Source organism: Astatotilapia calliptera, chromosome 23 (genome assembly GCF_964374335.1).
Source record: "Astatotilapia calliptera chromosome 23, fAstCal68.1, whole genome shotgun sequence".
NCBI lineage: Eukaryota > Metazoa > Chordata > Actinopteri > Cichliformes > Cichlidae > Astatotilapia > Astatotilapia calliptera.
The window spans coordinates 23,600,138-23,625,043 of NC_137443.1; the positions used below are offsets into that span (position 1 = coordinate 23,600,138).

Here is a 24,906-nt window from a genome sequence, read left to right on the forward strand (position 1 = left end):
AGGCATTGCTGGCTTTACTGTAGTCATTTGAAGTTTGTATATTTGACAGACAAACGCTTTAAAACCTGTTATAATTTTCTATAGTTCTGCATAAAGTTGGTAATGGCGGGTAAAACATAAGGCATGGGGGCCAGAATCGACCCAACAAACATCGGCCCTGTGGACAGCTTTGGGAAATGTGAAGGAGAGGATAAACTTTGGAATTTTGACTATATTTTCACAGATTTTGTAGCTTTTCTTTCTGTTTAAACACCTCCACAGTTGTTCATACTGTGCCAAAGAACAACAAAGTAATTAAGTGATAGATAAACAATTAAATAACAGCAACCTTTCCCTTTTTTCATTACTACACACATTTTTTTTTTAACTTAATGAGTTTGTTAGTTTGGCAAAACAGTGATTTAAAAACAGACATTTTTCGTGAATTAACAAAAACATTCAGTTTTATTATTACATGAATTTTTTCTGTAATTTTAAACATTAATATGTTTTAGTTTATGCTCAACGAAGCGCGATGACATATTTCTTTAGCTTACTAGAGAAGCATTTCTTTTCTGGGCTCTAATGAAAGTTATAGTGGGATAAATGCAATTTTTGCAGACTTGCTTCTGTACACCACTGCAGCTTTTAATTCAAGAGGGTTAACAAAAATGTATGTATGAGTTAAGAATTACAGTCATTTTTGTACACTATCCCATTTGCAGAAGCTCTAAATCAATTAGACAATTGACTGACAGGCAGTTTGATGGCCAGATTAGGCCTGTTCCCTTCTTCCATGACAAATGAAGCAGATAAAATATCTGAAGTTGATTCCAGTCCAATTTCATAGCTTCTTACTTAAAGCGTGGAAGTACTGACCTTACTTTGAGTTTGATTCCATAAAAAGTGACAAAAACATTAGTGTCCGCTGTTCACTGCGTGGGAAGAAAACTTCTTTTTACAGCGAAAAAAACCCTTAACTTCTGAGCAAGCACTGAGTGCACTACGACATAATGGGAAATTCACAGAGACACTCGCGGATTCTTCCACTGACCACCGCGGCACACCTGCACCAGGGCAAACCTCCGCCTGCTATACAGGTGAAAGTAGAGCAACAGGATCGCTGAGTCTTTAATTTAATTTAATTTTTCTGCTGTGTTTCACTTGCATTTATTTGAAAGACTGAGTGTAAACACAAAAAATATTTTATTTTATGTGCTGGAATGTGCAGAAAATAGGTTTAAATGTTAAACAAATTTCTTCCAGTCAGAGAATGTTGCATATAATTTAATTTTTGCTTGATGCATAAAGTTAAAAGATTAAAACTAGTAAAACGAGTTTTAAAGAGACTTTTCCATTTGATTACATTTTGTATGTATGTATGCAGAGAAAGTAGAATTGAGCTGAAAGATCTTTTGCTTTATCACCTGTTCAGGTTGTAAATCATGTTTTTAAAAAGTAATTAAGTAACTAAGTAATTAATTACTTTTGAAAATAATTAATCATTAAAGTAACACGATTATTTTTGGGGGGAAGTAATCAGTAAGTAACTTGACCAACACTGGTTATGGGTATGTATGACTGCCAGTGGAACTACTGTAGATCACTGGTGTTTACTGGTGATGTCTCTGCTGACAGATGGAGCAGGATGAATTATAAAGTGTGTGGGGCTATCCTCTGCTCAGATTAGCCGAATGCTGCACAACTGATTGACCCAAAGCATCCTGTTTGAGTAACCCAAGAGTTTCTGCAAAGATAGAGATTTTTTTAGTGGCCAAGTCAGTCACCTGAGGACTTAATATAAAAATGGCTGTGATTCCTGAACAGTTAAAAATATATATATATTTGTTAAACCCCTTGAACAAAACCAGGACCAAATCAGCGTCTTTCTCCTGCAAATTATAAACTTCAATACCTAGATGGTGACTAAACTCCAGTTTTCAGAGTAGCATGACCCAGACAGCCCTTCTTGCTGTTGCTAAGCGAGAAGAGGTGCTTATCTTGAATAACTGCTATTAAATAGCGCAATTTATTTAAACGTGGATGGCTGTTCCTGACCACCAACCTAACAGGATTGGCTGGTGGTCACCTTGGCCAATTAGATAAATGCTTCTGAGGAATGTGCAGGGAGGGTCATCCCATAGTAAGAGGTCTCACTTACGCTACTCTGAGAACTGAGGTTACGCAAGTAACCTAAAGTTTTTCTTCCCTACATGGTTATTGTTCCTTTAATTGATCCTTTTCTGTCTTTTGTAAAGTTTGTAAACCCTGCTGGGTTTTAATGTTTATGGTTTTAGTGTTTGCAGCGTGAGGCACTGTTCAGATGCTGTGACTGTCCATCTGCTGAGAACAGTTCTGGTCGTTCTTTTTCTTCTTTTACAAGGAAACACCGCATTCAAACAGCCATGTTAAAACACGGTGCATTGTTCTGGATTTCGTCAACATGTTAGATCCCTGTTCCATGGCCTTATGAGGATATTATTGCGCGGCATGGCCTCTTTAAACAGTGCGAATGTTTCGGGAAGTGACACCTGATTTGATTTTGCTGTGTTTTTATGACTCACAGCTTGGGCTATTATTAAACAACCTGTTGATATTTAAAGGGGTGGATGCACCACGCGGATGCAGCGGTTTCAGTCGCTCCATGTGTTGATTGCGGGGAATCAGAGGAGGAGGAAAAGGCAGAGGGGGAGAACATCTGGCCCAGCTGCACACTGCGTCTTTAAAGCCCCGCTGCTGCTGCTGCTGCTGCTGATAAATTAGCTCTCCGATCAGCTGTCGCTGTCCAGGGAGGGAGGTGCTGATTTCGGAGCGCTCCTTCTTCCTCTCTCCTCCTCCTCCTCCTCCTCCTCTCTCTCTCTATCTCTCCTTTGCCGCCGACCGACCGATCGACACTTGCAGCCATTTTACGCAGGACTAACCCAATCATGTCGTGAAGAGGGAGGGAAAAGCTCGCTGGTCACCTGGGCAGAGCCAGCAGCCGCGCGTCCCGGTGATCGCACACAGGCAGGCGGCCACGCAGGGTCCGGCCAAAATGGTGAAGAGGAAAAGCCTGGATGAAAACGAACCGGAGTGCGGGAAGGGAATACCGTTCCCGATCCAGACCTTCCTGTGGAGGCAGACCAGGTTGGTGACATTGATAACAGGTGTTTGCCGTTGGTGAAAACGAGGCAGGGCTGACGGGGGTTTGTCACCGCGTCACACGTCAACATTATTTGATGAAGTGATTGAGAAACCCCGCCAGTGAGTGTCTGCTCACTGATTTGTGTTAAATGGAGGAAGATGGGGCTGTGGGTACAGATTGTATGATGTCACACCTGTAAAAAAAAAAGTGGGCCACATAGACAAAATGGGGTGATTTACTAGCCTATAACCTACATTTGTCCTTTTTTTAATCTCTCACAAGCACTCTGTTGATGTCTTTCAGTGCTTTTCTGCGGCCAAAGTTGGGAAAACAGTATGAGGCATCCTGTGTGGTAAGTCATTTCATAATACCATGTGCACGATGAGGGGAAATAATCGCTTCCCTTCCCAGTAATCTGTTTTTACCTTAATGCACCTGCAAATCAAGTGAGCTCTTGATTTTGCATTTAGCAAATTAGTTTTGCCCCCGTGCTTCCTCCCATTACCCTCGAGCTAGACTCATATCCATAATGACGCTTCTCCAGATCCCTTTGGATCCAAACAGAGCTTCCACTGTCTCTCCCACAGGCTTTTGCTCGCTCGGGGCCATGTGGGACATTTAGATAGTCAAAGAAAGAGGCTTAAGTTGCCCGCCTGATGTCTCTCTTCTCCTCTTTTTTCTCTCTCCTTTGGCTGCGTCCCCAGTCCTTTGAGCGAGTGCTGGTGGAGAACAAGCTCCACGGGCTGTCGCCGGCCCTGTCAGAGGCCATCCAGAGCATCTCCCGCTGGGAGCTGGTCCAGGCGGCGCTGCCTCACGTACTCCACTGCACCTCCATCCTGCTGTCTAACAGGAACAAGCTTGGTGAGGACGCTTTAGTCCAATCGAGCTGACAGCTTCATCCAGGTCATACCCAATCGCCAAAACACAAATCTGATTCTCCTTTTAGCTTCTTTCAGAGATCATCGCTTAAAAGGACAGAAAGGCAAATGATAGAATTAATATTTATGAGATTAAAATGGCCTGCACACAACAGGAGAGAAAAGCATCAAATCCTTCCATGTGACTTCCATGTGTCAGACATGAAACATGAATGAGCCACTGTTTGCATTATTATTGAGCAGGATTTGACACTTTCTTTAAGTAGGAGGTGGCAGGCTTTGAACTAAGCTGTTATACGCCTTCAAGTGAAAATCACTGTTGCCACACAGTAAGAGGGTCCTTCATTCAATCCAGGTCAGATCCCTCCTGTTGTGCGGCTTGTTGTCCTTGAGGGTTTCTCCTTTGGGAGCTCAGGTTTCATGCAAGAACATGCTAGATTGGTTCTCCTGTCACTCCACCTTTGACCAAAGCACTGGCTAAGTCCCTGTCAATGCTCTCGCTGCAGTATTTTGGATCAACTGAAGGCTTTTCAGAGAGTTTTTAGGACAGCTTGATAATAAGGAATTACTGTATTCCAGTCTAGAAGTAATGAAATGCATGAACTAGTTTTTTAGCATCACTCTGAGAAAGGGCATTTCTAATTGTAGAGAAATTGCACAAATAGAAGAAAGCAGTCCAACATATTTGTTTAATATGTGAAGTTAAGGACGTATCCTGGTCAAAAAGGACTCAAAGATTCCTCGCTGTGTTATTGGAGGCCTAAGTAGTGCCATCTGGAGTAAGCATCTGGTTAGATATCATATTTCTTAGATTATTAGGGTTGAGGACAATAACCTCAGTTTAAATTTAGAAGCAGGAAATTACAGGTCACCATCAAATATGACCAGTTTGTAGGCATGCAAGATTTTTTGGTAGTGGAAGCTTTCTGGTTTCTCTCTGGAGTCCACTTGCAGGTGACTTTTGGCAGGCCAGCCATGTTTAAGCAGATAAAAAAGTGTCTGTGTGTTTAGTATTTGTCTTTCGGTTACATCACAGGTCACCAGGACAAGTTGGGTGTGGCGGAGACCAAGCTGCTCCACACGCTGCACTGGATGCTGCTGGAGGCCCCACAGGAGTGCAACCATGAGCCCAGCCTGAGCCACGGCTGGTCCAGGGGCAGCAGCAGTAGCGCCTTCCTCCAGCCTGTGGGGAACCAGGGTTCCTCCCCGGGAGCTCCTAGCTCCTGCTCCAGCTCGGGCCTGGGCGGGTTAGGACAACAGCACAGCGGCTCCCTGCTGGAGGAGGATGAGCATACTCGCACCAAACTATTCCAAAAGAGCATGGCAACAGTAGAGCTGTTTGTGTTCCTGTTTGCACCGCTTGTTCATCGGATAAAGGTCTGTAACTGCGGATGCAAATGTGTACGGCCTTGAAATTGATTTTTGTAACAGAGAGCCAGGATGGCACAGGCATTGTGTTAATCTGTGGCGTTAGACTATTTATAATTTTGAGAATTTTGTGATTAATTTCAGCAACCCCTGTGTTGCTTAATTTAGTACTTGCAGTCAGCATCACCCTGTGCCTATTGATCTGTGTGTGCACACAGATGAAAGGGTCAGCTTATATTACTCCTGGGAGTGCACTGTTTCCCAGCTGTGCAGGGAATTACTGTCTTGTCTTGTTAGCATGTTGTAACGGAGGTTTAAGAATCTTAACAACACAAAACATTTAACCAAGACAGAATAATTGTTTCTGGTGTTTACAGGCTGTTTTGAGGAAAGAAATGTGTAAATATGTTGCCTTTTTCCAGGAGTCAGACTTGACCTTCAGACTGGCTAGTGGTCTGGTAATATGGCAGCCAATGTGGGAGCACCGCCTGCCTGACATCCCTGCTTTTACTGCCCTCATCAAACCTGTCAGAAACATTGTTACAGGTGAAGAAATTCCCACTTTTTAAAGAAATTCCTACTATCTTTGAGAAATCGCCGCTATCTTTAAGGGCTATATATATAATATATAGAGTATATAAAGTGGTTCTTAATCGTATTCCTAATATATAACCCATGCATCTGTGTCAGATATTCCTCCTTAACATCTTTCATGTTTAAGATGTTCAGCTGAACTAATTTTAACCTAAATCTGGGATACTTTTAGTTTACCGTGTCCCAATTATAGTTAGTTAACCATAAATAAGCTTATAATTTCAACCTTTTATCTACTGCCCTAAGCTAATACTCTATTTAACAGCAATTTAATATATAGAATTATGTTTGCTGGTGTTATATTTTTGTAGTTGGCTAATTTAAACAATTTTTTTCTAATTAAAGTTTTTTATTATTTTAAACAATTAAGAAAACCATAACATAATAACCCAAAACAACAAAAAACACACTCAGTGAAGAAAACAAATAAATACATAAATAAATTAAATAAATAAATAAACTGTTGCACACACAGTTAATTCTTAATTGAAGAAAGAAAGAAAGAAAAAGAATTAATTTAAACTATTTAAATGTTTGTTTGTTTTTTGCTATTTAAAACTGTTAATACACAAAGTTAGCTAACAGTTTTCTTCCGGCAACATAGCAGCTAAATCACTGGTGTTCATTTCATAGCTTTAGCTAGCTGCTGTAATACAGCTTTTTATCTGTTACATTAGGCTAACAGTGTTATTTGCACAGTCACCTAACAATTTCATCTCTTTAGTTATATATACTTTTATATTTCAACTGTTAATCTAAACAGTTAGCTAACAGCTTTGGCAATTTGGTCATTCGTACCTTTTTGCTATTTCAACTGCTAATACACCAAGTTAGCTAACAGTTTTGACTAGTTATCCAGCATTTCAATCACAATAAGATGGAGTCAATCTGCTGTCAGTTTGTGATTGACGGGGTTAAGCTTGGTAGTTACATGCATTTTGTTTGTGATTAACTGTGATAAATCTGTAAAAATTGCAAATCCTTTGCAATCTACATACAAAGAAATTCACACTAACAAATTCCATGAGGAACCTCACAGATTTACTGCTCTACTATCAAAGTAATGTAACAATGCCGCCCCAAAAAATCTTTACAAAAAACAAATAGAGTGTCACAGACGAGTTACGGTTATTGGCGCAGACTGACTTAGATTGATTATATTGTGTTTGCAATCCTTCTGCATTTATAAATTAGGCGGCAATAATTGCAATCGAACAGCAAAAACCTTCAATGCAATCACCAGCCAACCAGACCCTCCTATTTTTGGTGTGAAAGAACCACAATCCATAACGTTAGCTAACATATTTAGTCATAGGACACTCAGTTCTATAAATAGTGAAACGAATCATTCCAGGTGTCTGCTGCCTACTGCAGAAGAACCCTCTGGGGTACTTGTACCCCTGGTTGGGAATTAGTGTGTTAAGAGATAATCTATTTTTATTTGCTCAGAATTAACACATGTATACTGTTATGCCTGTCTAAACAGCAAAGAGGAACTCCCCAGTCAACAACCAGTGCAGCCCCTGTGGATCAGGCAACCCGGGTCCCACGGTGAGCTAACGTTTTCAGCCCATATCTTGTCAGATTCTGCTTCCCATGTTGATTGAATGTGCTCGGGCAAGAGTCTGAGGCTTCTTCCCCTCCCCTTTTCCAATGTTCCCCCTGGGGCTGGCTGTTAATATTCATTAGCACGGTGAGCCGGGGTCATGACAGAAACCACACTCCAACCTCAGAGCCTTTAATTATCAGGAACTGTCTGCCTGTCTGTCTTCCTGATATCCATCTCTATCTCTCTTCCTACCCACAGGGCTTCCAGGTGGTTTGCGAAGCCACCCAATCAGATTCCTCCTCCCCGTCAGTCGGGGAGCAGAGTTGTCGTCGTGGTAACTCAGTGGAGAAAGGTGGCCCTTCCCAACAGCAACCCCCACCGGTCAAAGGCCCTTCCAAGAAAAAGTGAGCATGTGTTATTCAGTTTCCCCTCAAGAAGCAGTGAAACGTGTTGAAGCATCAATTTTAACTTACCAAACAAATGGATAATTGTATTAATAGAGACCCACAGAGGAAATCACACAAGCATTATTTTTGATTTATAAACGATCAATATTGGAGGCGCTGCTTTCATAAAACCTCTCGGAAATGACTAATTTTTCCACGCTTTAGCCAGTTGAGGGTTGAAGCAGTGCAGACATGACCTGCACTGACACGGAGCTGGTGCCATCGTCTTGTTGATGGCTAAACACCGAGCCCCGCAGCAGCGTCTGTCAAACCCACTGCACCACACGCCTCGCTCTGCTAGCTTGCGATGAGCTAGGGTACATGAATAGATCCACTTCCCCCCTGTGTAATATGTTGCTTCAAGCAGTACTGTCTCGTCCCTCACGCACACAACCACAGCTCTTTTCCTGTTGTGCATCAGCAAACCCATGTGACATTTTGCCCACATATCCAGGGTAATTACGCTGAAGTAATGTGCTACATGTCTAATGCTGGCATAGTCCCTGGCCTGGCTTGATTTGGTGTGCCCACTTCCAGGCCAAGGCTCAGTCTCTCTCAAGCTCTCTTTGGCAAAGGCAGGGCAAAAAATAAAAAATAAAAATTTTACAATTACACCAAATCTGACCAGCAAAGAAGTTCCTCACTGGCAGGTTTATTTCCATCCTAAGCCCTCCACTGCTCATCTTAGCTCATTCTGACAACCAAGCATGTCACTCCGACGCTTTTTCGCAATCCTTCTGACAGCCGGCAGCTGACTGAAAATCAAAACAAGCCCGGAAACCAACCCCCTCGCCTCCTAAAAACACCCCCGAGCCAATTATATCCTCACACATCCTTGTACCACAGGGTTTGAGCAGTGGTTACATGGTAATGCAGGAGATGGAGGATCTATCCCTCCTCTTTCCCTGCTTAACAAAGACAAATTAATTGCTTTCTTCATGCGTGCAGTGGGATTTTCAGGCTGACTGCGGGATTGAGGAGGACAGTGAGCTGAATGTAAATCAGACATGCAGCAAGGGAGAGTTTTGACGCTCTCCTGATCAAAAATACCCCCCGCCTCCCCCACCTACCCCACCAGACTCCAGGTCTCTGAGGGACGGTTTACATTTACATCTGCCAGTCACCAGGCTGTTCGTGCACCTCTGCGCTGCACCGCACTGATAAAATAATTTCCGGCACCGGGTGCTGCGAGTAATGCAGCTTACTCAACCACCGCAATCCGCGCAGCACTGCTGATGCTGAGGCAGTTTCCATGGCAACCGCTGGCTGCTGCATCCTCTCCTACCGCATGGAGTCGGAGGACCGGGGTGGCTGTCGTCACGCGGTCTCTGTGGCAACCTGACACAATAGCAGTAGGGAGAGTGAGTGTGTATGTGTGAGTGTGTCGGCTAGACGGTGAAACATGATACAGCCTGCCTTCGCCGCCCGCTCTCAAAGTGATTCATGTACATATCGACCAGCACTTCCTGCTCCATTTATTACAGCGGCTGGGATTAAATAGCCCGCTACGTCTGCCTCTCCTACAGTATCAATATGTTTCTTCACAGTTTGTGGTAACTCCTTTGCAGCTCGCCAACTGCTGACCTTCATTCCTGCTTATTTATAGTGGACTCACGTAGGCTGGAGCTCCCTCCCTCCCTCCCTCCCTCTCTGCTCCTCTTCCAATGATGCTGAAGGGGGGCTCTGTCCTTGTTTATCATCCTCCTTTGATGCATTGTTAATGAAGCAATGTGGCAGGAGTTGATCACAGTCTAATATAACACAAAAGGTTGTGATGTAGTGTAATTATATATGTAGTTACGGCTTTTGGCATTGCTATCATGATATTCAGTTTAGCTACTTAAGGATAGTTTACTGTAAAGTGCCTTTTAATTCAGTTCAGTTTTATTCATATAGAGCAGGGGTCCCCAATCCCAGTCCACAAGGGCCAGTGTCCCTGCAGGTTTTACATCTCACCCTGGGTCAACACACCTGAATCACATGATTAGTTCATTACCAGGCCTCTGGAGAACTTTAAGACATGTTGAGGAGGTCATTTAGCCATTTAAATCAGCTGTGATGGATCAGGGACACATCTAAAACCTGCAGGGACACCGGCCCTCGAGGACTGGGATTGGGGACCCCTGATATAGAGCAACAGTTGCCTCAATGCGCTTTTTATTGTAAGGTAAAAGCAGAGAAAACCCCAACAGTCATATGACCCTATGAGCAAGCACTTTGGCGACAGTAGGAAGGAAAAACTCCCTTTTAACAGGAAGAAACCTCCAGCAGAACCAGGCTCAGGAGGGCGCGGCCATCTTCCGGTTGGGGGTGACGCGACATGCTGTGGAAGAGAGCCAGAGATGAATAATAACTAATACTTAAATGCTGAGATGTGTATGAGCACATATGTGAAAAGGTGACTTTAACTGCATGTGTCTGTTCATTCTACAGTCCGTGTTCTATTCCATATCTGCTACTTTTATCCACTTGTGTTGAGATTTCTCACCTGATGTCTTGCACACATTGCCTAGGAGTTGTCCCCCATATTGGATGTGATACAACCAAAGTCAGTGGTGGTTGTTCTTGGAGGGGTTTTTGCTCCTGCTGGGTGAAACTGCTGCAAAGAAGCTCCTGCACCATAATCCTCCTAGTGATTGCTTTGGTCGCTAGTAATGCGCCATGATTTCCTATAGTTTTTCTTATGTTGTCATCAGCCTGCTAGGCAGCTGGGCAGAGTGGACACCCAAGTTTGTGAATGCAGTGACTCGAGAAGGAGGCAATGTAGAATCTTGAAATTGATACCTTCAGGCACTAAAAATCAAGCTTAAATTTCAGCTACTTTCAGTGACCTTTATGTTTTTCTGAGAACAAGAAGATCCCGTTGAGATTAAAAACCTCTTTTTCAAGGGAGACCTGGCCAAGATAGGCAGCAGCAAGTGTCCCACAGTTACAGAAATTACTCAATTAAACACAGGCAGCAACAACACACATGCAAAAATAAATGAAAAAATTAAATTAAATTCAAATAAAAATAAAAAAATCAGTTGAAATGACAATCAATCTAATTGAAACAGTTGCATGTTATGGACTTGGCCTTAAGGATTCGTAGTTTAGATTTAAAAGCACTTAATAAAATGAATTCAGTCATTTTCCATTCGTTCTGCAGTTTGTTCCAAGCCGAGGATGCTAAGTGGACAAAAGCTCTTTTACCAAATTCAGTTCAGGCAAATGGAACAGAAAGCAACAAGTAACCATGCAGACGAAGAGAATACTGACCAGCATGTTTCATTGTAAGCAGGGAACATATATAAGAAGGTAGCAACCCAAGTATTGCTTTATATATAAAACTATATAGATAAAAGTTCCTCCGACTTGCCAAAGCAGGCCATCCTACCTGAGAGTATAACTTACAGGGTGAGTCTGAAATTTGCGGTTAGTGATGAACCTCAGAGAAGCATGATACACAGTATCAACCATTCAAAGACATTGAGCAGAAGTATTCATACAGTGGGGCAAAAAAGTATTTAGTCAGCCACCGATTGTGCAAGTTCCCCCACTTAAAATGATGACAGAGGTCAGTAATTTGCACCAGAGGTACACTTCAACTGTGAGAGACAGAATGTGAAAAAAAATATCCACGAATTCACATGGTAGGATTTGTAAAGAATTTATTCGTAAATCAGGGTGGAAAATAAGTATTTGGTCACCTTAAACAAGGAAAATCTCTGGCTCTCACAGACCTGTAACGTCTTCTGTAAGAAGCTTTTCTGTCCCCCACTCGTTACCTGTATGAATGGCACCTGTTTGAACTCATCATCTGTATAAAAGACACCTGTCCACAGCCTCAAACAGTCAGACTCCAAACTCCGCCATGGCCAAGACCAAAGAGCTTTCGAAGGACACCAGGAAAAGTATTGTAGACCTGCACCAGACTGGGAAGAGTGAATCTACAATAGGCAAGCAGCTTGGTGTGAAAAAATCAACTGTGGGAGCAATCATCAGAAAATGGAAGACATACAAGACCACTGATAATCTCCCTCGATCTGGGGCTCCACGCAAGATCTCATCCCGTGGGGTCAAAATGATCATGAGAACGGTGAGCAAAGATCCCAGAACCACACGGGGGGACCTGGTGAATGACCTGCAGAGAGCTGGGACCAAAGTAACAAAGGTCACCATCAGTAACACACTACAACGGCAGGGAATCAAATCCCGCAGTGCCAGAGGTGTTCCGCTGCTGAAGCCAGTGCATGTCCAGGCCCGTCTGAAGTTTGCCAGAGAGCACATGGATGATACAGCAGAGGATTGGGAGAATGTCATGTGGTCAGATGAAACCAAAGTAGAACTTTTTGGTATAAACTCAACTCGTCGTGTTTGGAGGAAGAAGAATACTGAGTTGCATCCCAAGAACACCATACCTACTGTGAAGCATGGGGGTGGAAACATCATGCTATGGGGCTGTTTTTCTGCCAAGGGGACAGGACGACTGATCCGTGTTAAGGACAGAATGAATGGGGCCATGTATCGTGAGATTTTGAGCCAAAACCTCCTTCCATCAGTGAGAACTTTGAAGATGAAATGAGGCTGGGTCTTCCAACATGACAATGATCCAAAACACACCGCCCGGGCAACAAAGGAGTGGCTCCGTAAGAAGCATTTGAAAGTCCTGGAGTGGCCTAGCCAGTCTCCAGACCTCAACCCCATAGAAAATCTGTGGCGGGAGTTGAAAGTCCGTGTTGCTCGGCGACAGCCCCAAAACATCACTGCTCTCGAGAAGATCTGCATGGAGGAATGGGCCAAAATACCAGCTACTGTGTGTGCAAACCTGGGGCCCGTTCTTCGTACTGCGCTAAGTAAGTTAGCTGGATTAGATTGTTGACGATTTCGCGTGATCCTGGATCGTTCGGTTCCCCGAAGCTCATCCGGGACTTGCTGTCATAGCAACAGAGCCGTAAGCGTAAACCTGCTCGGGAGCAGGTTTACTTTATGTAAACAGGATTAGATCGCGGCCACGCAGGTATGTCCGCTTCATTTATACGAAAGCAACAGCGATATTCCACCACTGTTTCACCATAAATAAATAACATCAATGTAACTAAAGGTAATGCAGCACTTGATCCTTTTATTGATGTCACACAGATACATACAGGTCATTTCCTAAAAAAGGGAAATGTACTATTAACATTCTATTACATGTATTTGATTATTACAGATGTAATTCATATTTCAGAGTAGTAATTGTAAATTACTTCGTGTAATCAAGATGAGAGACCACGGCTATAAAAGCGAAGGTGGATTTGGGAAGCCTGTCGCAGCCATGTCCAACCCATTGCGGAAGGTGCAAGATTGATAAGGAGAGTCCTCAGAATTCAGCGTATATTGCGGGATAGACAGGATCCTTTAGCTCAGCGCAACAGTGTGCTCATTGAGAGATATCGATATTCCCGTGAGGGTATTATTTACTTAACCAACTTGTTGACGAGGGGGTGCAGGACCACCACCTGTCTTTTTTTCCTCTGCCCTTTTCTTGGTTGCTGTTATGAACAAACTAACAGAGTATTACAGGCCAGTATTACCTTGCCAAGAGACGAAAAGCAATCTAAGAGATAAATATTACCATTCTGTAGAATACTCCTGTATTCCACTTTTACTTGTTCCCATGTTCTTGTGGGTCCTGTTGTGGCTCTAATGTGAAAGGGGATATAATATAACATATTATAATATAATATAATGCCATATGATATTGGACAATATAGTGTCATATGATAGATCTACCCTACCGCCTACTGGTGTTGGCCAGAGGGGCCGATGGCGCGATATGGCAGCCTGGCTACAACCGTAGCTGCCTCCACCAGTGTGTGAATGTGGGAGTGAATGAATAGTGTTATCGTACAGGGCTTTGGGTGCCTTGGAAAGCGCTATATGAACCCAATCCATTATTATTAGTATTATTATTAAATTACCTACGAGTTTGATTTGTCAGCAACTTTCTGCCAGCCCTCTCTCCTTGCTTTTGCAGCCTTTGCAGTGTTCTCTTGCATTTTAATTAAACTCTGAAACTCCTGAAATCCCTCACTCATGAGTTCTTGCTCTGCTGCCGGAAAATACCGAGCACGCCCCTTCGACATTTTCGCCGACCAATCAGCGGGTTGCCGATCAATGTTTCTACTATCGATGCGTAGCCCCTTTTACGACACCCAGTGATGTCACATTACTGCGTCCAGCTGTACTAATCGTCAACAGCAGGCGTGTTCGGGGAACCGGATTAGCGAGCTCACGGTTAGCGCGATGGTTTGATCTTGGATGTAGTAAGCGACGTACGAAGAACAGGCCCCTGGTAAAGACCTATAGTAAACGTTTGACCTCTGTTATTGCCAACAAAGGTTATGTTACAAAGTATTGAGTTGTATTTTTGTTATTGACCAAATACTTATTTTCCACCCTGATTTACGAATAAATTCTTTACAAATCCTATCATGTGGATTCATGGATTTTTTTTTCACATTCTGTCTCTCATAGTTGAAGTGTACCTCTGGTGCAAATTACTGACCTCTGTCATCATTTTAGGTGGGGGAACTTGCACAATCGGTGGCTGACTAAATACTTTTTTGCCCCACTGTATATACAATATCTCCATAATCCAGCACAGGCAAAAATGTCGCAGCAACAAGCCGCTTCTTTGTACTAAAAGAGAAACACAACTTATTTTGAAAATAAAATCTCAGTTTTAACTTCAGATTTTTCACATGATTCTCTACATGTGGTTTGAAGGTGAGCGAGTCATCAATTAAGATTCCCAGATATTTATGGGTGTGAACCAACTCTATTTTATTACCTTCAAGAGTGGTTACTGATGGGATTGTTTGGGCCCATTTTCTTGATTTAGAAAACAACATGAGCTTTGTTTTGTCTGCGTTGAGAACAAGTTTAAGCTGAAGTAATGTGATGTGAATGTGATAATTCAAGAAGGAAATCACATTTTTGTCAAATTAATGCCATAGGTGCATCTACTAAAAATCTCAATGACTTCAAATTCCAGTGACCTTGACCTCACATTCAGAGGTCAGTTTTTCTCATCGACTACTAGCTGAGGTGTAGTCCACCGGAAATAGAGAAGGTTCGCCTTCAGAGTAAAGCTTGATTTAGGCTTTTATGGGAAAATCTACATCACACAGTAACTGGAAACTCTGTTTGTTTCAACACTGTAACCTTCCAGCCATTCAAGTCATTATGGTATGTGTCAACCCAGCGTACATTTCTCAGGCGGTGCAGGTCAGCTTATGTAAAAGGTTGCAACATACGGTTAAAATTGGGTTCTGGTTATGGCGTAGGTTATGCTGTAGATCTGATGCAGAAGCATCATTTATGTGAAAATGTTGTGCCTCAGGACTGCAGCTAGCAACAGTCTACTGTGTCCAGTTTGTGTCCCACTGTTTACAGTTTCACTGCAGCTTTGAGAGCAGCTGCACAGTGTTTAGAGACCAGTTCATCATGAAAGTGATGAACTGGTCTTCAACTACAACCTCAGCAGTCTGCTACTGGTTGGTTTGTCAGCCAGTACAACTGGAACTTTATCATGCATTTCTCCAACATGCTGGTTCAGTTGTCCATGAAACAACATATCGATTGAGCTGAAAGTCCTGACAGATCATCTGATTTTATCCTTTTATGACTCCACTGACACCCTTCAAAGTATCGAATCAGCAAATCTCATGTAGGCTGCACAATTTAAGCTGCTACAGACTGCTTACTTTTTGCTGCTGCCTCTGCAAGCTGCTTTGCAACCCAACCCCACGCCTTGCTCCTCCTTTACATGCTTTTTCATCTTCTTCTTTTTTCTTTTTTTTTTACCTCTATCAATGTCATATACCATATATTGTCACCAATGTTCCCTCTAAACCAGGGCTCTAGACTAACTTTTTGCCATGGGCGTACCGGTACGCCTAACTTTAAAAAGTTAGGCGTACCGGCACAAAAGTTAGGTGTACACAAATTTTATAATAATTTATATAATATAATGTGTTTTTCTGGATACACTGTGCTTTTTCAGCATTCAAAGATTGATGACACCGTGTCAGAGCACTGGCATGAATGAATGAATGGATGAATTTCAGAAGGATCAGGCCTTAAAACTTAACAGAAAAGTTAGCAATAGTTCTTTTCCTATTACAGCTACATCCACGTCTGTCGTGCCTAGGCTGCTCACTAGGGCTGGGTATCATCACTGATTTCTATAATCCATTTGATTCCGGTTTTCAAAGTCCCGATTCAATTCAACTTAGCCTCAGACATTCAGAAATATTATAATTCTGATCATTTATCAGTACTGACTTCATCAGAATTGTGAACATCACAGCAGATGTATGGGCTCAAAATGTGGTCATAAATATTTTGTACTTGTAAAAAAGATTTGTATGTGTAAAAAGAATTTGTGTGTGCGTAAAAAAGATTTGTATGTGTAAAAAAGATTTGTGTGTGCGTAAAAAAGATTTGTGTGTGTAAAAAAGATTTGTATGTGTAAAAAGAATTTGTGTGTGCGTAAAAAAGATTTGTATGTGTAAAAAAGATTTGTATGTGTAAAAAAGATTTGTGTGTGGACTTAGAAAAAAAACCCTGCAAGTTACAAGTACTGATTTTTGACCCTATTTTTCTTCCCTTCATCTGATTGGTGAATGTCATGTCAATCACAAATGTAACAATCCAATCAGAGAACAGATGGGTTTGGCTGTCGGAGGGGCGCTGTTTTGAGTGTTTTAGGAGTGACGGCGGTGTTTTGAAATGTGAGAGATTTGCGACGTTTAGCGCAAATCTTGTGTCGTTAGTGTGTAGTGTAGTCAATAGTTTTGTTGTGTGTGTCAGAACAATGAGGCGACTACTGAATGTTACAGGTGATACAGGAGTGATACATCTCCTGTTGTCAGGCCTGCAGGTATCAGGCTGTTGTTCTTCTTTATCTCATAGTGGACAGAAATAATTTTTTGGAGTGGCACAAACAATTTGTGTGGCATCAAATTTGATGCAGAACAGCTGATTGTTCTGTAAATAGTTTGAAATGTTTATTTAAAAAACCGCCTTGGCTGCATTTTTAAGTAAACAGCTGCAAAAAACTTTGTTGTTTGCATAACTCGATTCGATGCTGGCGTGACCAAAGTACACACGTCTATTGTTGCTCATTGTGGTCCAAGTGGCCGCTCAGGGAGTTTGTGTGTCACTCAGACACATGAAAAATTAGAGGGAATGTTGATTGTCACTGGCATATGCTCTCTATGTGGGTCTTGTTGCTACTATCCTCACCTCTGGCTTTTTGGACACAGAGATCCCAAAACAGAGGAATACTGTCAGACATAAACGGCTGCAGATAGAAACAGAACAGCTTGCTACCCAGTTACACCCGGTAACTTTTGTTTAAGGAGCTAAACTTTTTCTTAAAACTAACTGTGGTCTAAAAGCCATCAGCTATTAGGTAAATTAGACCACAGATATAGCAGAAGCTGTTCTTACTTTATAAAAATTGAGCAATCAGGTTACATGTCACCTGTTACATCTCTCTAGCTATGTCAGAGTTGCAGGTTTCACAGAGCAGAGCAGTTACAGCGGATGTAATAAAGGCAACTCTTTCTTAGTCCCACAAAATCTATCTGACAATGTAGCACCCATCCAGTTATGCGGAAGTGTGGATATGTTGTGCCCGAATGTTAAAATGCTCTGAAACAAACGGCGAATACAGGCTTAACTCTTTGATGCACACATATCTTCATTTAGCTTCTAGCTTTCACAATCACAGTTGGTTGTGCCCTCTTGCTTGTTGAACTCCCCGCAAGGGCCCGATTTATTCTGCATACCTTCACGTACTAGGTGAACTCCTTTCATAGATTGATTTAATCTGTGCGTGATTAATTTCTGTACTGTCTTTTAAAATTAAACTTCACCATCTTAAAGGTTGAACCTGTGAAACTTCCTTTATTTCCTCTCTCTTCTTTCAGAACATCAGCTCCTGCCGGCCTGCCAGCATCGTTGGCCCAGCGGGCACGTTACGCCACTTATTTTGATGTGGCTGTGCTGCGCTGTCTGCTGCAGCCGCACTGGACGGAGGAGGGCGTGCACTGGGCCTTGATGTACTACCTGCAGCGCCTCAGGCAGATCCTGGAGGAGAGGCCTGAACGTCCCCCAGAGCCCTTGGTTGCACCTCTGCCACGGCCACGCAGCAGCTCCATGGTGGCTGCGACACCCTCACTGGTCAACACCCACAAGACTCAGGTCACTCATCGAAACAGCTTTAATAGTCGCCTCTAAGCCATCTTTAGGATGTCCGTGTTGCTCCTGCTGGTTCGTGACCTTTGCCTTCTCTTATTTTTCGCAGGATATGAGCTTAAAATGCAATGAAGAGGGGAAATCTCTGAGCACAGAGACCTTTGCAAGGGTTTCCCTGACTAACCTTCGTCGGCAGGCTGTCCCTGACTTGTCTTCCGACCTGGGCATGAACATCTTCAAGAAGGTCAGAGACTGGCCTTTATGTTTTAAGCTAAAACAATAAATACAGATTCATGTGATTGAGAGGACCTGTTGTTCCACTTCAGTTTAAGAACCGCCGCGAGGACCGCGAGAGAAAGGGCTCCATCCCCTTCCATCACACGGGGAAGAAGCGCCAGCGTCGGATGGGGGTTCCCTTCCTGCTGCACGATGACCACCTGGACGTCTCTCCCACCCGCAGCACCTTCTCCTTCGGAAGCTTCTCTGGCCTGGGTGACGACAGGCGGGCCCTGGAACGTGGAGGCTGGCAGGCCACCATCATGGGTAATGAGATTGGATGCCACCAGTTTGAAGTCTTGCTTCCACTCCACCGAGCTTTCATGAGTCAGAGGATTTAGTCTGGATCTGGCTGTCAGCTGGTGAATTAGGTCACTTCATTGACACTGGTATTCCTTATGAGCTCTCACTGAATAGTGGAGATTAACATTCGCTCAAGGCACAAAAGCAGTTATTATTTTTATTATTTTCAAGAGTTAGTGACTTTTTAAAGGCTTATTTTCATTAAGAAAAAAAACCTACTGTCCTCTTTTACCATGCTGTTATGAACCCACTTAACCTGAGCTGCTGCTAGAAAGATTCAAGTCTGTGTCATAGTGTATAAGTATGAGATACTTCTTACAACATGTCATAATTTGAAACCCATGACTGCTGGAGGGTCAAATTGTTGCTCCTATAGTTTGCTAATTAGAGCAGAAACTCTTAAAAAATAAAAGAAATTATGAAAATGCCCGTAGCTGGCCATTGATAATTATTTTAGCACTTTATGTCTCAAATATTTATACATTGAAATACACTCATTGGACACTGTTTACCTTGCAAAAGAGGTTGCTTTAAGTTTTCATGGTACAGACTAAACAAGGTGCTGGAAATATTCATTAGAGACTTTAAGTCCACATTGACATGATAGCATCACACAATTGCTGCTGATTTCTAGGCTGGACATGCCAGAGGGGCTCTACTGGATCAAGATCTAGTGACTGTGGAGGATGGATGGAAACCATGGACATCAGATACAGCTGGGTAAAAAAAAAAAGTTTAACTTTCAGCTCAACAAACACCAAAGCCGCAGAGACAGACTCTCTGGGGTAGGCAGGACGTAAATGCACTCTGTCTCTGTGGGCTTTGATGTTTGCTGAGCTTAAAGTTAAGCTTTTCTTTTCAGCTCCATCTGATGTCCACGTTTAGTTGTGTTATTTGGTTGTGTGCTTTCGACCTAAAACGTGTCCATTTGTTGCATCTCTTTCCAGGCAAATTCACACGGCGGGGCAGCACAGACACAGCTGCAGATGCAGACAGCCTGAGTGCCAAACACTCTCATTCCCACCACTCGCTGCTCAGAGACATGCCCGACCACTCTAACAGCCACAGTGACAACACTGTCAAGGAGGGTAAGAAGATGGTTTAAATATGGGCCTGAGCAGGTATTTAAAGCAAGCCCAAAAGTTAAATTTCTAGATGTTAAAAAACCTGAAGGAGTCTTAAAGGGGACCTATTATGACTTTCCTGGTTTCCTGTCATATATACACCGGAAATGAAGGCCACAGTTTCCAAAAAAAAAAAAAAAAGAGCTAAAAGCTGCTCTAAATCCTTGTTTTTAGACAGTTTTTTAATACTCTTGGATCTGCATGACATTATTGAGAGAGAATATGCGTAATATGGTCATCTCAGAGCAGCCAATCAGAAGAAAGTTGGCTTAAAAGAGGAGGGACTGCACCAAAGCCCAGCCTGAGGTAAAGACAGATTATTTTGAAGCATGAATCATGCAAAGCTGCTCTGTTAGAGTCTCAAATATGGTGCTAGGAATGAGCAAAATGAGTAGACCAGTGTATTGATTTGTCTTTCCTAGGCTTAACAAATCAACAGAACATAGATGATGTCACTCACACAGTTTAAACTCTCTCTTTTGTTGGTAGATGGTTAAAAAACAATAAAAGATAGATCACAGATGTTTTAAATGAGACAAATTAAAGCCGGCATACGTCAAATCAAAATGAGTTCTTAGAGATGCTGGCAGAGTGCAAGAGGAACCACAAACATCCACGTTATTTGAAAGTAAAGCGAAATAAACAAATTATCCACTGCTGATCACATTAGTGTCCATCAGCTACAATAAAGGGAGGACAGATGCTGCCAGCTCCCTTTGAGGCTCGCTGAGCAAAGCAGAAATAGGGCAGGATTATATAACAGCAATATTGTTGTGACAATGCTAATTTACACACAAACTACACACAAAATAAGAGCACCGGCTTTTAAACTGATTCACACTCTGCCACACGCTTTCTGTTTGGGTTTAGCGAGAAAGGAGCTGAATTTGACATGAGGTGCTGCCGGGATGAAAAGTACCAAAGTATCAGGCTCATTTTGTGAGGAAGCTGTCAAAAGGGTCAAATTTGCAGAAAGGACACTTTTGTATTCAGTACATATCACATGCAGGACTGTAGAGATTCAACCGTAAATATGAGAAGAATAAATAAGTGACTGAACTCAAATACGAGAATGAAATGGTTTCTTTTCGTTGACACATGGGCTTCAACATTAACCATTGTTCCATTGTTGCTTTTGAATCGCTTGCCAGATGGCAGCAGGGAGAACAAGCTGTGTCTGGGATGGTTATTGTCTTTAAGTGTCCTCGGAGCGCTGAGGAGACACCTCACCTAATCAGTATCATTGACCCGGTGGGTGTAATCACCCACCCGAGCCTCCCAGTTTTCAACTGTTCACATCCGATCCCAGTTAATGATCTTCACAGTTTGGATGCTTTCTATTGCTTCTGTGTAAAAGGTTCCAAGACCTTGCCAGAGTGCTGTGACATCAGACACAATAACACTTAAATTAATCATTAAAGTCTCAAACTGAGCGTGCCAGGGTTTTTTTTTTTGTGTGTGTGTTGATCTCTTACAATTTGAATGCAGCAAGTGAAATGGTGCCAAGTGAAAAAAAGAAAAAAAAAAACAGGTTTCACACACATTTCTTCTCAAGTACATCTCTGTACAACCTTCTGGCTGTTGTGCCTTATGTGAAGCTATTAAAGCTAAACCCAAAAGAATAACTTTATGAGCAAAATGCAAAGGTATGTGGAAAACTAAGTACATCCATTATCCTTTTGCTGCTCTGGAACATTCAGGTTTGTGATCACAGAATGCAGCAATGCAAACTTTATAGGAGCAGACGTTCGAGCAAATACCCAAGAGCGACATCAGTTAACATGTTAAATCTTAACATTTATGACAGTACAGTTCCAAAAAGACTGATAAGTGTGGCTTGTTTGGAGAGGTTTCCAGGAGAAAGCCTCTTCTCTGTTAAAAAACGTACAAACAAACAAAAAACACGGCAGCACAGTTTAGGTTTGCAAAGTTGCATCTGAACCAACCACAAGACTTCTGTAACAATGTGGTTTGGACAGACGAGACCAAAGTGGAGTTGTTTATTTGTAGTATGAAGCACCACAGTTGGAGAAAATGGAACTCAACACATCAAGACAACCACCTCATACAAACTGGCAGCACAGTGGTGGTGGGGTCATGATTTGGGCTTGTTTTATGGACCTGGTCAGCTTCCAGTCAATGAGTCTTCATGGTCTACCAAATTATCTGTCTGACTGCTGTTATTGGTTCCAACTGGGTCATGCAACAGGAGAATGATCTCAAACAAAGCAGCGATGACTGAAAAAGAAAACAACCAAAGTTCTGCAATGACCCAGTCAAAGTCCAGACCTTTGTACCTGGAACATAACATAGTTAGATAAACATCGAACTAATAATACAAGAAAGGTCTCTATCTACCCATCTGTACATCACTGGAAAAACCACAGCCATTCATCAGATCCACAAAACAGTTGAGCTAAAGCACTATGGAGCTACCTAAGTGGAACAAGAGGGCGATCTCGAGGATCTGTGAGTTAGAAAAACTATTAACCAGGACCGTGTACTCAATAAAAAATGATTTTCTGTTGTCTAAAGTTCGATCTCAGATCTCCACCATCACCATGGCGGCGTTCAACACAACAGTTGCGTCCTTTAACGTGGGCTACGCCGACTTCTTCACTGAGCACATGAAGAAACTCTGCAACCCCGTGGCTGTACCTGAAATCCCAGTGGAGCCGCTGGCATGCGCCAACCTGCCGCGCAGCCTCACTGACTCCTGTATCAACTACTCCTGTCTGGAGGAAGGCGAGAACATCGAGGGCACCAATAACTTTGTGCTGAAAAACGGCATGTTGGACCTCACAGTGAGTGATTTAATTGGACCCTGGGGGCAAATACAGCTATTAGAAGTTATGGCCCTATTTGGCTGCTCTAATAAGCAATTATGTCACCAGTGGGACTCCAAGCAGACTCGATTCTGATGCTTTCCTTTTTAAGTCATAACATCACAGACACTTTACAGTTTCCTTAATTATTTCTCTTATGTTATTGGGACCTTCTTGGTCAAACTAAATAATTCTCTGATTTTGTCACCCTTTCTTTGCCTTCCTTCTTCCAATTTAGGCTATCCTGAGAGCTCTTTACTCCATTCTCAGCCACGATATCAGTTCCAGGATCTGCGACGTGGCTCTCAACATCATCGACTGCCTGCTGCAGCTGGGCGTGGTGCCCGGGATGGGCAAGTTGTCCAAGCCAGATAACAAGGAGAACCAAGAGGGTCGTGTCAAAGATGCGGCAGCTCAGGGCCTCGGAGGAGTCGCCCAGGGAGGCGGGCCGATTGCAGGGGCTGGAGGAGGTGGAGGAGGGGGTGGTGGAGGAGGAGGGGGAGGGGGAAGTGGTGGAGGGAGCGGGCAGGGGAGCAAGGACGATGTGAAAAATAATAAGGATGACGATAAAAAGGTGTGTTTGAACAGGTTTGTTTAGAGTGAGATTGTAAAGGTGTAGGATGCCTGAATGTCTCAACTTGTGTGTTTTCTTGCTTCTCTTCACTGGGAACAGGAAGAAGCTGGTGGCCTCAGCCCCCACCGCCTGGCTTTGACAATGCTCATAAAGATAGTCAAGTCTCTGGGCTGTGCTTACGGCTGTGGTGAGGGCCATCGAGGACTATCAGGAGATCGCCTGAGGATGCAGGTTACTCTCTATTCTCTAATTCTTTGAATGTGTGCAAATAAACACAGTTTCAGATGGTGACATCGATTCATTACCTATTAATTATTTACTGAATTGCTCCTTCGGTGTAATAAAAGTTTAATAAAAATGAAACTCATTGGCTGGAGCACTGGGCTGAGTTTCTAACTTCAGTGAGAGACAGCCGCAATTTCTTTTTAATTCTAATCAATTGGTTTTTTCATTAAAAACAAACATAGCATTAGTTCAGGCAGGCCACAAAACCCTAGCTGCAAATACTGGCTCTTCAACTAATCTCACTGCCAGTGCACATCTACAGATGACTCAGCTGATAGTGATCTAAAAATCAATTCAGAGAGGGTGGTATTTTAACTTGGTTTAGGATCTGCAAGCCACTTTGGAACCCACCTCCACTCATACAGTGGAGACAAAAAGTGCTGTTTAAAAGTATTTTTGTTTGTTTTTTGTTTGTTTGTTTGCATATTTGTCACATTTACATTTACACAAAAACTGAACTTTGTGGAAGGTTTGAGTCCCGCATATCTGGGATCAAACTAACAATGATCCAAAACACACCACCTCTGAATGGTTAGAAACAACCAAAAAAACAAAAACAAAATGAAAGTGTTGGAGAGACATAGTGAAAGTCTGGACTTTAATTTGAATGAGATGCTTTGGCATGAGCTTAAACAGGCTGTTCAGTTAGTTTTTCACACAGGGCCAGGCAGGTTTAAAGAACTTTTCCTTTAAATGAACTAAATCATAATTTAAAAATTGCATTTTGTACTTACTCGGAAGGGGGGAAGATACATTTTCTCAGAATTGCATAAACTACTGAAGATGGAAATAAAAATTTCAATGGTAAATTAAATTTAAAGGAAAGCCACTTTATTGCTAGCTGACTTATTTAAAAAAATAAAAAAAAAGTCCAGCAGCCAGAAACTTTGCTCTTGAAGTTGATTTTTAAAAATCTTTCTTTCAGGCCCAGAACTGCCTCACCAACCTGTATAAGCTGGACAAGCTTCAGTTTCGCCTGACTATGCGCGAGTACGTCAACAGAGACTCCCTCAATAACATAGTCGACTTCCTGCATGCACTGCTGGGCTTCTGCATGGAGCCCATCACTGACAGTAAGTGCTGCGGTGTGTGTTTGTGTGTGTGCGCGAGAGGGATGCAGATACGAGACAGTCACAAAGAAAAATATCATAAATGCTGGTAATAAATGCAGAAACAGGATGAACAACACTGGCTTTGATTGCGTATATTGGATTGTTGCTGAAAAATCGTGTGGTAGGGGTAAAAATATTGTTAATTAATTTGAGCATTATTTTTTTTAAATTAATCGATTAATCGTTAAGTCCACAAAATGTAGGGAAATACAAATGTTGACAAGTTTACAGCTACA

The 24,906-nt window shown here is 42.5% G+C and overlaps 1 protein-coding gene across 23 annotated transcripts in view; it reads left to right on the top strand.

Moving 5' to 3' along the window:
* The first annotated feature begins 2,644 nt into the window (after positions 1-2,644).
* Positions 2,645-24,906, top strand: part of unc80 (unc-80 homolog (C. elegans)) — a 68,513-nt gene continuing 46,251 nt past the window's right edge. For 11 of the 23 annotated variants that reach the window (XM_026157884.2, XM_026157889.2, XM_026157897.2 and 8 more), the window contains exons 1-15: positions 2,647-3,105; positions 3,407-3,455; positions 3,808-3,964; positions 5,018-5,358; positions 5,772-5,895; positions 7,430-7,494; positions 7,751-7,896; positions 17,904-18,177; positions 18,281-18,415; positions 18,498-18,714; positions 19,698-19,838; positions 22,410-22,678; positions 22,938-23,273; positions 23,373-23,504; positions 24,484-24,631. In XM_026157884.2, coding sequence (XP_026013669.1) covers positions 3,014-3,105; positions 3,407-3,455; positions 3,808-3,964; positions 5,018-5,358; positions 5,772-5,895; positions 7,430-7,494; positions 7,751-7,896; positions 17,904-18,177; positions 18,281-18,415; positions 18,498-18,714; positions 19,698-19,838; positions 22,410-22,678; positions 22,938-23,273; positions 23,373-23,504; positions 24,484-24,631 — 2,626 coding nt within the window. In that variant the 5' untranslated portion in view covers positions 2,647-3,013. Of the gene's footprint in view, positions 3,106-3,406; positions 3,456-3,807; positions 3,965-5,017; positions 5,359-5,771; positions 5,896-7,429; positions 7,495-7,750; positions 7,897-17,903; positions 18,178-18,280; positions 18,416-18,497; positions 18,715-19,697; positions 19,839-22,409; positions 22,679-22,937; positions 23,274-23,372; positions 23,505-24,483; positions 24,632-24,906 lie in introns of all 23 variants that reach the window. The other 12 variants (XM_026157881.2, XM_080297102.1, XM_026157885.2 and 9 more) reach the window with 3 other exon arrangements.